General features: G+C 36.0%; 1 protein-coding gene across 1 annotated transcript in view; it reads left to right on the forward strand.

Moving 5' to 3' along the window:
• The window catches only part of CC2D2B (coiled-coil and C2 domain containing 2B), a 99,820-nt gene that overhangs the window by 9,872 nt on the left and 75,628 nt on the right, over positions 1 to 14,320 (forward strand). Inside the window, exons 6-10 of the mRNA XM_060125367.1 lie at positions 819 to 906; positions 4,647 to 4,845; positions 5,178 to 5,314; positions 5,415 to 5,543; positions 13,766 to 13,975. Coding sequence (XP_059981350.1) covers positions 819 to 906; positions 4,647 to 4,845; positions 5,178 to 5,314; positions 5,415 to 5,543; positions 13,766 to 13,975 — 763 coding nt within the window. The remainder of the gene's footprint in view (positions 1 to 818; positions 907 to 4,646; positions 4,846 to 5,177; positions 5,315 to 5,414; positions 5,544 to 13,765; positions 13,976 to 14,320) is intronic.

The following is a 14,320-nucleotide window of genomic DNA, read 5'->3' on the forward strand; positions in this document are numbered from 1 at the left end:
TATTTGCATATATTGGGAAACGATCACCACAATAAGTCTAGTTAACATTTGTCACCATATATAGTTGCAAAAAAAAAGTTTTTTTTTCTTGTGATGAGGACTTTTAAGTTTTACTCTCTTGACAACTTTCAAATATGCAATATAGCATTATTAACTAGTCACCGTGCTGTACATTATATCCCCAAGACTTATTTCACAACTGGAAGTTTGTACCTTTTGACCCCCTTCACCCATTTTGCCTACTGCTCCCTGCACCCCCGGCCTCTGTTCACCACCAGTCTGTTCTCTGTATCTGTGAGCTTGATTTTTTGTTTTGCTTTTTTAAAATTTCATCGATAAGTGAGATCATATGGTATTTGTCTTTCTCTGTCTGACTTATTTCACTTAGCATAATGCTCTCAAGGGCCATCCATTTTGTCACAAATGGCAAGATTTCATTCTTTTTATGGCTGAATAGTACTCCATTGTGTGTGTGTGTGTGTGTGTGTGTGTGTGTGTATCTTTGTCCATTCATTGGTTGATGGACACTTAAGTTGTTTCCATACCTTGGCTATTGGAAATAATGCTGCAATTTTATTGTTTTTTTTTTTTTTAAATCACAGTTACCGGACCTTAAAAACAAAACAAAATACAAAAATAATTCATGAGCCAAACAGACTCAAAGTTAAATATTAACTTGATACTATCTCTCCTACTGCTTTTTGTTCTTGAATAAGATACAGTTACTATTACCATATTACAGAAAACTACTTCTTTCCCTTAAAAGCAGAAAAAGCTCTCACTTCAACACTGAATACTGGTTTTCCATTGTTTAACCTGCAGACTGAAGTCTCACTGGATGAAGGTCTTTCGTGTTTTATTCTGAGTGGTGAAGAAGACTCAACTTTAGGCCAGTCTGCAGAGCAGGTTGGATTTGTTTCCCTTCCTCCTACATCCTCATTCTCAGGAAAAATAACTCTTTATTAAAGGCATAGAATGAAATACTTGAAGGGAGGTGAAATTTTTATTATTGAGCTGCCTTCTCTTTATTGAGAAGCTGTTCATAATAATAATTCCTAACATTTATTGAGTGCTTACTGGACGCCCAGTGATATGCTAAATTTTTAATGTGGATTATCTCATTCAATCCTCATAATAACCCTGTGAGGTAGGCATTATTATCATCTCTGTTTTATAGGTGAGGAAATAGGCACACAGGGGTAAGAACTGATAGAGCCGGGAAGTACAGGCTATCAGCTCCAAAGCCTGTGTTTTCTTTTGTTCTTCCTGTTCATTTCTCCAAGTGCCCACGTTGTTCTCTGTAATCTCTATTACTCTTCATTGATTCCCCATTTTTCATCCCTCCTTGTACAATCCCAGACCCTTCTAATTTCTGTCAGTTCTTCCCAAACTCTTCAGCCCACTGTTATTCTAGGGCCGTCCTTTCCTCCAGTCCTAATCAGTCTCACTAGTCTTTCGCGTCTCCTGATTTGTCAGTCTCATTGGTCTCCCTTCTGCTCCTATTCCTCTCAACTTTCTCCATTCCTCTCTACCTTCAGATCTCTCTACAGTTTCCTTGAGCCCCCTCCTGTATTTCCAGAGTTCTACCCAGTATCTTCTGACACCTCCCAGTCATTTCCAAATCCTTCAGGTCCTCCTTTTGAATTTCTCTTGGACCCCGCTTTGCCTTTTTACTTATTTCTCAGTCTCTTCCATTCCCCTTTCTTTGTATCCTGTATCCTGCTCCAGTCTTTACGTTCCTTTTGTTGTTGTTTGTTCCACAGAAAAGAGCTTTATCTTTAAAAAATATAACAAATTTATTATATACATTATAAAAACTTAATGCAGAAAACCATGAGGAAGAAAATAAAAATCATGTGACATCCCCTGCTCTGAGATAAACCACTATTACCATTTTTTCATACTGTTCTCTATGCTTATACCCATGTATGCACACACAGACTTTTATATAAATAAAATCACAGTATAGCAATTCCATTTTTCCAATTGCTCAGCCAAACCTTGGTGTCATCCTTGGATCCTCTTTTACTCACATGCCTCATATCCAGTTTGTCACAAATCCTGTTGGTTTTACCTTCAAAGTATCCAACCCACTTCCAGAACCCAGCCCACTTTTCATCACCTCCCCTGGCACAGCCTAGTCTATGCGGCCGTAACCTCTCATCCAGATCATTGCCATAGTCTCCCTTTATTTTTACTATTGCCCCAACAGTCTATTTGGTATACCATACAGTAGTCAGAGTGATTCTGTTAAAATCTAAGACAGAACATTTTTTTTAACACCTTCTAATGGTTTCCTATCTCAAAAAAAAGCTGAAGTCCTTATAGGGGCTTCCACGGCCCCCTTAGTACCTCTCTGACTTCCTTTCTCACTAGTTTCCCCTTCTCCCATCCAACTCCGGCCATACTGGCCTCCTTCCTGTTCCTGCCTCAGGGACTTTGTACCTTTTAACTGTCTAGAAATCTCTTCTCTTATCCTCATGCTCTCTCCCTCACTACCTTTGGGTCTCTGTTCAAATGACACATAATTAAAAATACTGTGCCTGAAAACCTTATGTAATAGTACCCCCCAACCCCCCACCCCCCATCCCAGTATTCTCCAGCCACTTATCTTGCATCATTTTTCTTTATGACATTTATCACCACCTCGCATGTATTTCTGTCTCTTTGTTTATTTTCTTCCTTGAACATATCGGGCACTCCGTATTTGAGTGAATATTGAATAAATGAGTATCAAACATGCACATGCTCTGCCAAGTCACTTGATACCCCAGAATCCCATGATATGGGTTAAGGAGTGGACTTTTCAGGAGAAACGAGAAGGTCCACCCAGCAGAGGGCACCAGGACGAAGCGCTGTGGTTATGGCTGCTTTTTCTTCTTTTCCTTCTCACAGGGAAGACATGAGAGAAATTAGGTCAGTGGGGCAAGTAGACTGGGCACAAGGAAGTCCAGGCTTGGATGTGGGTTGTTTAGAGAAGTTGTTTGGAAAAGCCATCTGCCCTGCACCTGGTAAATTTGTGGACAATGGGAATCTACTGTCCTCATCACAGGGAGGAGAAAGCTACTGTTTTGTGGGAGGCTGAGTGTGACTGTGGCTCCTTCCTACTAGGAGAAAGGGGAGAATCTCTCTCTCTCTCTCTTTTTTTTTTTTTTTTTTTTTTTTTTTACCACACCGTATTCAGGTGCATTCATTTAGACTTATGCATGGAAAATTAGGTGGTTGCCTTCTGACCGCATGCTTCCTGTCACACAGCAGCTAACAGCACAGACACTGGTCTGCTGTGAGCTGCATAGTGAAGACCAGGAAGGTGATTATATTGGTTGAGATCATAGCTTGTCTCAGGCTAAAAATATGGGTAGCTGTAGTGGGGTAGGATTCATGAAAGAGACCTACATGGTTATAAATAAAAGGCTGGGATCCAAGATGAGAGCCTGACATGACTCAGCCATCAGGGCAGACCTCAGCTCTGAAGGCAGGTTAAAAGCCCTGGCCCACACCAGGGGTGCGGTGAAAGTAGCTTGGTAATGGGACCTCCAGCAGGAGCAAAGAGCCCCTCTTTGTCTATGATTGGAATATTCAAAGAGATCCCCTATGTGAAGATCCCCCAAATCTTGCTCCTAGGTGCCAGTGTCATATCTTGTTTGACTTCTGAAAATGATGCCACAAAGATTTCTGGATATAAAATACTTTCTTGATTTCATGACAGGGATATAGGGAAGGTATGATGATGTGATGACTTGATGTGAACCTAGGTGATGCTTAACCATGTTACTTAATTTTGTCAGAGTTGATCAAGGCCATCTACGGTTATCTATTCAATGAAATTCTATTATTAATTCTTTTAATTTAATTATTTACCCCTAAATGTATGTTTTTGAAAATTAAGGGGTTTTTATTTGCATGACTCACATACTCTGTCTCCTTCTCTGTTTCAACATATGTAGATTTTAAGTTAGACAACTAAAGTCATCCAAAATAAATTGGTAATATTTTTTGTGAAGAGACTCATATAAAATTTCTGATATAATATAAAAGTATACATTTTTATATTTAGTAATATATCTGTTTCAATACCTACATTCAGATTGTTTGTAACTTTTATATATCATATTTCAGAAATGTATCATAATCAATCACACTGCCACAGACTTCTATTTGTATCTTTACTTTTCTTTCTTTTTTTTCTTAAATATCATCCAGAAAACAGCATGACTACTCCACATCACCTTAGGTAGTACTTCTTTCTGAATGGTGGAAAAAAATGGGGCTGAAGACCACATGGCTTGATGTCTTTAGACTTTGCCCTGCACTGTGAATTCTCAACAGTTGAAATATCATAGTCCAATATTTCAGAACATTTTCCATAGGAGAGGAGAGATTTGAATTGTAGTTCTTTTTCAGTAGTCTTTCCTTGAGAATTTCAATGAAGGGCTATAGAAAAATCATATTTTATAATATTAAGCCTTAAGTGAGTTCCTCTGTGTTCAATGAAATTTCATTGTCACACAGTTTCAGCTTGAACTTGAACTGGGTGGCATAGATCAGAAAGACTTCACAGCAAGCTTCTAGTACCTTTCATTTATCTGCCTGTTAATCATTGAGGACAAACACGTATACTTATTTTTCTTTTTGGTATTCAACAGAGATCAGTAAATGATAGTTACCACAAACACTTTTCACTTGGTGATAATTTACAAAACTTTGCTGAGGGCCGAGATGAAGATTTTATGGAAGAAGTCGTTTTCCTAGATTTACTTGAAGTAAAGGCTGCCGATTATGAAGATGATCAAGAACAAGTAAAAAAACAACAGGGAAATATTTTTGTTCCAAGCAATTCTCCGGGTAAAGTTTTTACAAGAAAATATTCAAGTCATTAATGAATCATATTGTAGGATAATAGCTTCTTTGTATGCTGGATAGATAAAAAGTACTGATTTAAAATTATAGAAAATTTTCTATATTTGTTCTTCATGCTTTCTCTGAGTTAAAGGGAATTGGTTTAAAGAGCTCATTCATTGTGTGTGTGTGTGTGTGTGTGTGTGTGTGTGTGTGTGTATAGACTTTCTGCTAGGCTTTAGTGGTAGAGTATATGATAGTTCCCCTTTGCTTCTTGTTTGGTCAATACCAGTTTAATATTTTGGACTTTAAAGTAATATCTATGTTTTGTTATTAAGTGATCAACCAACTTAAACTGCCAAAAGATATGATGCCACGCATTTTAGAAGAAGAAGGATTCTATGTTCACAAAAAGCCAGAAATATATAAAAAGACCTGCAACAAAATGGAAAATCGCCTGCTTAAACTAGAAGAGGCAAGTTCACTAGCTAACAAGGGAAACCACTCACTGATGGTGTGTGACATTTGTTTTTAGTGTAATATTTACTTACTATATTCTTAAATATTTTTGATAGGGGAAGTGTTGGTTTGAAGAAAGTGGAGAAATAATGTCATTACCTTCACCTGTTAGACGGTCATGGAATTTCAGACTAAACATAAGTAAGGAACCTTTAAATCCAGCACTGAAGACCATATACAGGAAGGTAACCAACAACAGTTTATTTATGATTATGGTTAGAATTCTTGTAATATCAATTATAACTTATATACTTATTTTTGTGGTGTTAATTCACCTTTTAAAGATATTAGTAAGTCTAGTAAAGGCAAAACTATGATGAAATATTAAATATCCATTAAAATTATGTTTTCAAGGAATATTTCATGATATGGAGAAGTGCTCAAAATAAAATGTAAAGTTAAAAAAAAGCAGAATGCAAAATTTCATATGATCCTAATTTTATAAAAATAGATAATGAATGAATGAATTTATCAATGAATGAATAAGTACGTACATATATGTGTATGTAGATAAAAAGACTAGAAAATATATCATAGTTAATAACTATCTCTGGATAGTAGGACATAGGATTATTTTTATTTTCTTTGTTATACTCTTTTCTATTTTCTAAATTTCAGAAATGAATATATGTTATACTTATAATTAAACTAATTTATGTGTATTCCAAAAGACATTATGAAAATTAGCAGTCCATTAACCTAATGAGAAGAAATATTTAGACAGAAATAGTTATGTTAAAAATTTGGCTTGAAAAAATTTAAATAAGAATTTTGTACAAAAACCTAATTGCTCAACCACTTGCATTAACCATTCCATATATAGGAAATATGGCTGTAGGTAGATACAAAGTGGAAATAATACTTCCTAAAAATACCGTCAACCCTTGAACAATGCAGCAGTGGGGCACCAACTCCATGCAGTCAAATATCTGCGTACTGCTCTCTCTGCCTCAAAAATAAAGAAATTAATAACTTGCTCATCCAAAGGCAGGAAGCTGAGACGGTTTGGGTAGACTCAGGACTCAAACCCTAGTTCTTTTGATTCCACACATTGTGATCTCTAATCGAACACCAACTTTTCCCCACACTTAGTTAATTTAAAGATCTGTAAAATGAAAATATAGATACTGTAATTATTGAATAAATCTGTGTATAAGTGGACAAGCTCAGTTCAAACCCATGTTGTTTAAGGGTCATCTGTACTTACAGGACTTCATTCTCTATTCCCTCTGTTGCTTTAAACCTGTGAGTTACTTCTCCTCTTCTAGTAATTATATGCCTTCTGTAGTTAGTGCTTTTTCTTTACAGTTGCAGTTCTGTGTTTCTTGCATATTCCAGTAACTGCAACATTTTAACAGCAAGAGCACTTAGTTCCTTATAAGGCTGTTACTTCTCAGCCTCCATAGGAAATGAGATTTCTCCCTAAACTGAAGAGATTTATACTTTTGGAGGTCTCTTTCTCTTTCTGTAACATGTGAGGATCTTCTTTCTTTATGATATATACTCTCTTTTCTTCTCCACAGTTTCTATTTCTTTCCCAGAGAAACTAGAAAATTTGAAAAAAAAGTCTTCCTTATGTTGTAATATGTTTTTTATATCTTTATACCACTCACAAATTTCTTTCAGGATTTTCTAAAAATACACCAAAACTTTTTGCTGCTAAGAAAATCTTTTAACATTTTACCATGCAAAATGCATTTAAGCTTTAATTAATTGTTCTACTTTTTTTTTTTTTTTTTTTTTTTTTTTTGCGGTACGCGGGCCTCTCACTGCTGTGGCCTCTCCTGTTGCGGAGCACAGGCTCCGGATGCGGAGGCTCAGCGGCCATGGCTCATGGGCCCAGCCGCTCCGTGGCATGTGGGATCTTCCCAGAGCGGGGCACGAACCCGTGTCCCCTGCATCGGCAGGCGGACTCTCAACCACTGCACCACCAGGGAAGCCCAGTTGTCCTGCTTTTAAAATTAAAGACATATACAAAGATTTTTATCATGAATGAGTGTTGACATTTATCAAATGCTTTCTCTAAGCCTATTAAGTATTGTAATAGTATTTTCTTAACTTTTAATGTGGTGAATTACACTGATTTTCAAATATTTCTGAAATAAATCCCATTTGTGATGCATTTTCTTTTTATATATTACTGAATTTGATTTTCTAATATTTTGTTCAGGATTTTTGCATACATGTTCCTGAGATAACTTTTTCTTTGATTTTTCTTCCTTGTAATGTTCTTGTCAGATTTCCATCTAGGTTACACTGGCTTCAACACAATTTGGGGTGTGTTCCCTCTTTTTCTCTTCTCTGGGAGAATTGTATAAGATTGGTGTTATTTCTTCCTTAAATGTTTGGGAGAATTCACTGCTGAATGCATCTTGGCCTGGAAATTTATTTGTGGGAATGTTTTCTATTATAGACATATTTTTTAAAAAAATAAAAGACTGTCCAATGGAAGCACATCTTGTGTTTGTGGATTGAAAGACTTAGTATTGTTAAAATGTCCATACTACCCAAAGCAATATACAAATTCAATGCAATCCCTATCAAAATCCCAATGGTATTTTTCACAGAAATAGAAAAACAATTCTCAAATTCATAGGGAACTTCTAAGGACCCTGAATAGCCAAAACAATCTTGATAGAGATGAGCAAAACTGGAAAAGTGACATCATCATTATGTCAGAATAAGAGTTTTCTACCATCTTTCTCTCCAGAGAACACTGATTTTGACAATCACCCATGGACAAGAGTGCCATTATGGAATTCTGGGAGTCCAGTGGAGAAGTTCCAGCACACCATTGAAGTAAATGGTCTAGAATTCTGGGTTGGTTGTTATTCTTCTTTTAGCACTTTGAAGATAACTTTCCACTCATTTCTGAATCTCATTGTTTCTACTGAAAAGTCAGCTTAAAGTCTTACTGTGGTTTTCAGTTTTTCTCTTTGTCTTTGGTTTTCTACTATAATATGTTAAGGTGTGGCTTCCATTGTAATATGTTAAGGTATGCTTTTTCTTTATACTGATCCTGCTTTGGGCTATTAGGGCTTCCTCAATGTATGCCTCCATGTTATGCATCCGTTTTGGAAAATCCTCTGCCATTATCTTAGCAAATACTGCTTCTGCCCTAATCTCTTTCTCTTTGTGTTCTGGAACATCAAGTATACATATCCATTTTATCTTCTGCTTTTGCATTGTTTTCATCCCTTTTTCCCTCTGAGTTTAGTCTGAATATTTTCTGTTGCCCTGCCCTCTAGTTCACTTAGCTAACTTTCTACTGTGTTTAATCTCCTGTTAGATCCATCTAATGAATTATTTCCCCTTCTTCATTTATTTTTTACTTGAAAAGATTTCTCTTTTTTTTACCTTAAGGAAAAAGCATTCTGTGATCTTTGTTTTTGTGTTCCTTCTAGTTTAGGCTTAATATCTAAATACTTAAAAAATTTTTAATTATTTCTATTACTCTATTGTTACCTCATTTCTGAGTTTTCCAAATTCTGGTTTGTGTTCTTTAATGTCATAAATTTTCTTAATGTCTTTTGGCTTGTTTTGTAATCCACATTTCTATTTGTATGTTTTTGAATGTCTTTCTGGTATGCTTTGATTGTGGGGATATTATATTACTGTTTATTCATTTTTATTACAGAAACTTTGTATAGATTTAATCTTGAGCCTTTTCTGCTGTTCATTCTTATATTAAATTAGTTTTCCTGAAATTTTAGGAAAAAAGCTTGTTTCAGATAACTTTTCTGATGTCACAGAATTCTGTTGTTTTTGTGTAATGTTAAACAATATAGTGGCTGTATTCTCCTTCCCAGATTTTTTTCTGTATCTTCTATTAATCTCTGTGGTCCCTGACCATCTCAAGTTTCATTCCACTTCCAGTAGTTTCTCTTTAGTGTGAAGCCTTGTCATAAAATTTTCTAGGGAGTAGGCGCCCCTAGCTGCTTCAGAATTCCTTGCTGTAACCCATAACTGGAGTAGACAAAACCTCTAACAGTTTTAGCTGATGGCTTTTTTTTTTTTTTTTTTTTGGCTGTGTTGGGTCTTTGTTGCTGCGTGCAGGCTTTCTCTAGTTGCAGCGAGTCGGGGCTACTCTTAGGTGCGGTGCGCGGGCTTCTCATTGCAGTGGCTTCTCTTGTTGTGGAGCACGGGCTCTAGGCGTGCAGGCTTCAGTAGTGGCGCATGGGCTTAGTTGTTCTGCGGCATTTGGGATCTTCCTGGACCAGGGCTCGAACCCTTGTCCCCTGAATTGGTAGGCGGATTCTTAACCACTGTGCCACCAGGGAAGTCTCCTTTTACTCTATTTTTATAACACATTAATAATAGCTACTTTAAAGTCCATATCTGGTAACTCCAATATCTGGGTCCCTGAAAATCTGTTTTTATTATTCGTTCTTCTCTCTTGATTTTGCGCTTTTAGTCCTGTCTTTTATTATAGTTGGTATTTTTTTATTATATTCCATATATTATATATGAAAAGTTGTAGAAACTCTAGATCATATCTTCTTGCAGAAAAGTTCATTCCTCTACTTTTTAGGCATATTGAGTGGGGATAATCATCTTAATCCAATCAGGGACTTAACTGATTTCAGACTGGGTTGCAGTTTTGTTAAGGCTCAATCTGTATCTAAGTCTTCTGTTTACCTAATCTCTTCCCTGCTTGACTGTAACCAGGGTAAGATTTTCTTTTTGTTTTGTTTTTTTAAATCACTAGCACATATCCAAATGCCTAGCATATAGCAGACACTCAGTGAATACTTACATAATTTGTAATGGAATTCATCACTTCAGTAGATGTAAGCTTTTAGGGTCCTGTATAATTTAGAAGAGAAAGACATCAGTTGACTGGCATAATCTTAGAAAATCCTATTTTCTTCATGGTGCCTATCACACCATGAGAGCCTGGCAATGTCTCTGCCTCATCGTAATTCATAGTATAACACGTTTACCAAGAATTTATAAATGACCCCCTCACCCCCACCCAACAGTGCAATATCTTTCTGTTTTTCCCCAGTTACTATAAAATCCATCTCCATTAAAAAATTAAAAAATAAAAGGATAAAAGAGGAAGGAAGGGAAATCCCTGGTATTTATTTTATCTTGTTTTTTGCTGTTACATGGCATAACTTTTGCATGTTATGGTGACATGGTTATGGTTATGGTTTTGGTTTTATTTAAATTTTGCTCAAGATATAGCAAGATATAGCACAGATCTTTTAACATAATTATTGGAGACCATTGCTCTTGGAGAAGGAGGTCCTTGAAACAATGGCAGTTTGCTGAATGAATGAGTGAGTGCATGAATAACTGAATGAACAAAGCGATGATAAGTAAATGCAGAAAATATAATTTTTGGATAAACATTAACCACTATCCAGATTAACCTTTGTAACCATCTGGAATCCCAAGTTGGAAACCACTGGGCTGAACAAGTAATTTTTCCTCAACTGCATCTGTCTAGCTTCATCCAAGCTAATTTCAGTATTTCATGGACTCTTAGAGTTGGGAATAAATGTAAATGTCACTTCATCAAGCATGTAAACTGAGTATTAAAATTCATTCTGTAGCAGCATCCTTAACAGCTAATGTTCTCAAATTAGTGCCACACAAATGCCTCTGCCTGCCTTTCCCTTCTATCTTCTCTGCATTTTTTACTCTGCTCAGCCAGCCATGGAGGCAAGGTTCATTTGGGGTTTCTCACTGGAATAAAAATAACATAAGGGCCATTGAAACAGAGATAATAGCTCCCTGAGTATCAAAATCCTCTTTGCTGTTGCCTTGGCCAGGTACTTTAATACTGTGTCATACCTCTATTACCCCAGGTCTTATTTGCTTGTTTTTTGTTGACTAGTTTTGCCTAATTATTTACTATATGCCCTTTATTCCTTCTTCTGGCATTCCTCTTATACATTTACCTGGATTTTATACATGTGCATGTAAAAGTTACGTTTATGCTACCCTGTAGTTTATTAAGTATTCAATAGCATTATGTCTAAAAAAACCCAATGTACATACCTGAATTAAAAAATACTTTATTGCTAAAAAATGCTGTCATCTAAGCTTTCAGGGAGTCATAACCTTTTTGCAGTGGTAGCATCAAAGATCACAGACCACAGATCACCATTACAAATATAATAATGAGAAAGTTTGAAATATTGCAAGAAGTACCAAAATATGACACAGAGACGGGAATTGAGCAAATGCTGTTTGGACAGATGGTGCTGACAGACTTGCTCAACAAAGGGTTGCCATGAATCAATTTTTACAAATTAAAGAATTTGTAAAAAAAAAGCGACATCTGAGAAGTACAATAAAGCAAGTTACAATGAAATGAAGTATGCCCGGATCTAAAACTACATGGCCACTATATTTCCAGAATCACCCATCTAATGAATTATTAATTTCAGATATTTTCAGTATATTTTTAGCTTCAAAGTGTTCATTTGACATTTGATTCTTCTGTATATATTCCTGTTTTCTTGTGGAATGCTCTATGTTTTCATCTTCTCATCTTTTCATGTATTTTATCTTTTACTCTTTTTAAAATCCATTAATAGTAGCTACTTTAAAGTCCATATCTGATCAAACTCCAATATCTGGGTCTCTGAAAATCTGTTTTTTTAACTTGTTATGCCATGTAACAGCATGGATGTTTTTGTACTTTCATCTGGTTTTTGATTCATTGTTGCCTAGATCTTTGTTCTTATGGTCTAACACACTTACCTAGTTCTAGAAGTTCACATAATTCCTTCAGTCAACTGCTGCTTTTAACCAGTGTCATGGAGCTTGCTATCTCCCAAGAGAGCTCATACCAGTATTAGGCAGTTCCAATTGTTTATTGTTTTCTGTGTGAATTAAAATCTGTCTCCTGGATCACTATTGCTCTTTTGACTTTGGCCATAAAGAACTCGTAAACTACCTCACTTATGTGACAGCTCTTCAAATATTTGAAGCCTACTTCCACCTTTAGCTTTTGCTTTCCAGTCTAAACTTGCTTCCTTTGACTGCTGTTGGATATTCCGCCATCTCAGTTACCCTTCTCTAGCATCTGAGCACCACAATCAGTAGGTATTGAATAGGACAGGACCAGATGTTTGTGTTATTCCAGTAGAAACCCAAAGCAAGTAAGCAACATGGTTATTCGTCCAGTACTGAGTCTGCTTAATAAGACAGGCATCTCTAGCTTAGCAACTTGAATTTCCAAAATTATTCCATTATAATTTGGTGGTGTAAAATGGAAACTGTTTATTTCCTTGGTGGTTTTGCCTGGTTAATGACCAATTTACTACCGATTACTAAATTTTATAGGTGGAATTAAGTGCAGGTTTCCCTTTCTGAGTTGGCCTTTACATTGAGAATAGAGACTTACAAGATAAGGATAAAACAAAAACAAGCTTTATTACTATTTTCTTGCCTCCCCTCAACCCAGAGAGGAAAAAGGAGGAGATTCCTAGCTCAGGAGAGAGGAGGGAGGGAGAGATGTAGGCATCATCCTGGTGACCTACAGTCCTTGAGAAGCACTGGATATGCCACACCAGATCAGGGGTGGGACAGCAGTTTTTTCAGTGTAATAACAGGTGTAATAGCAATGACACAGACTGGAGGGTATGTTCTACTACTACACATTGATCTAGAAAGAGCTCATGCTGTGTTTTTTAGGTGGTTGCAGTCATGGCTCATATCAGGAGTGGCTAGCCATTCATGAATTAAGCTGTACGTGCTAAGTAACCCATTAACCTTCTCAAACTGTATCACTAAAAACTAATCACATGAATATTCAAACATAAGTACTTAAATTCAAAGTAGTGTACTAAAACACTGTTGAATCATTTTTAATACAATCTAAGGCCTATGGACTTCAACTAATTTAGGGACAATCTGGTTTACAAATGGAGACAGTGTCATGTATAAAGAAAGATGGTCTCCTTATAAAGTAACATTTGCTTAGAGAGTCCAGGCCCCTCCAGGGAATTTTCCAGGGAATTACCAACATATTCACTTAAGAAAAATGTTTTAATAAGGGTTTGTCATTTAACTCTGGCCACAGATGACTGTTAGAACATCACATAGTGAACTATTGACCCACCAGTTCTAAACACCATTTTTCATAGTGTGCTCCTATAGGAAATTATTTGGCGGCTTATAACTTGAAAGTTCAACCTCTACCAGCACACAATAGTAAGGTAGATGACAGTAATTTATAGCAAAATGATTAAAATGCTGCAGTATAAATATATTTTATGAAATCAAGGGCTATAATCAATTTTGAGGAAGAAGGAGCAAATAATTGTTTTTTTTTCTTTTCTGTATCTCAATTTTCTTACAGTTAACATATTACTTTTTAAAGAAGTTACTTGTAATTTCAAAAGAAATAGAATAAAATTAATATCCTGTAAATATTTTTCTTTAAAAGGCAGTGAAATCTGATCTAGAAAGCTCTATTAGGAACAAAATGGAAGGTCAAAGGGAGAGGTACCAATTAGATCTCAACATTGTGGGTTTGCAATTCAGTCATCATCCTCTCTTCAATCAAGAGCAAGTGTTATGTGCTAGGCTGCTCCAACTTTATGAGTGTTTTCAGGACAGGCAGCAACAGAATTTACCTCAGCTGCTTTATGAGAAGGTGAGAATGGTTTTCATTATATTTACAGAGCTGAACTTTTAATATTGAAAGAGAAAAGAGACTTCTTAGTACAGAGCAAGCTATCATTGAATATGTTCCCTTAGCACTTTGAATATTTAATCAAATAAAAGAATGGTTGATTTCAGTTTTCCTGAAAAGAAACTATAGGAATTAACGGGCCAGGGAGGCAGCCTCAAACATATCCTGCAGGATATTTAGCATCTATAAATGTTTGCTAATCAGTGGTATTCTTGGTCCTATGACTCAAGAAGAATATTTGAAGTCATTACTATTTAAAAGAGCCAAATGGCTGTTTTCAATCTTGTAAGAGTGTATTTTTGATAA

The sequence above is a fragment of the Lagenorhynchus albirostris genome, chromosome 16 (genome assembly GCF_949774975.1).
Source record: "Lagenorhynchus albirostris chromosome 16, mLagAlb1.1, whole genome shotgun sequence".
In the NCBI taxonomy this organism is placed as follows: domain Eukaryota; kingdom Metazoa; phylum Chordata; class Mammalia; order Artiodactyla; family Delphinidae; genus Lagenorhynchus; species Lagenorhynchus albirostris.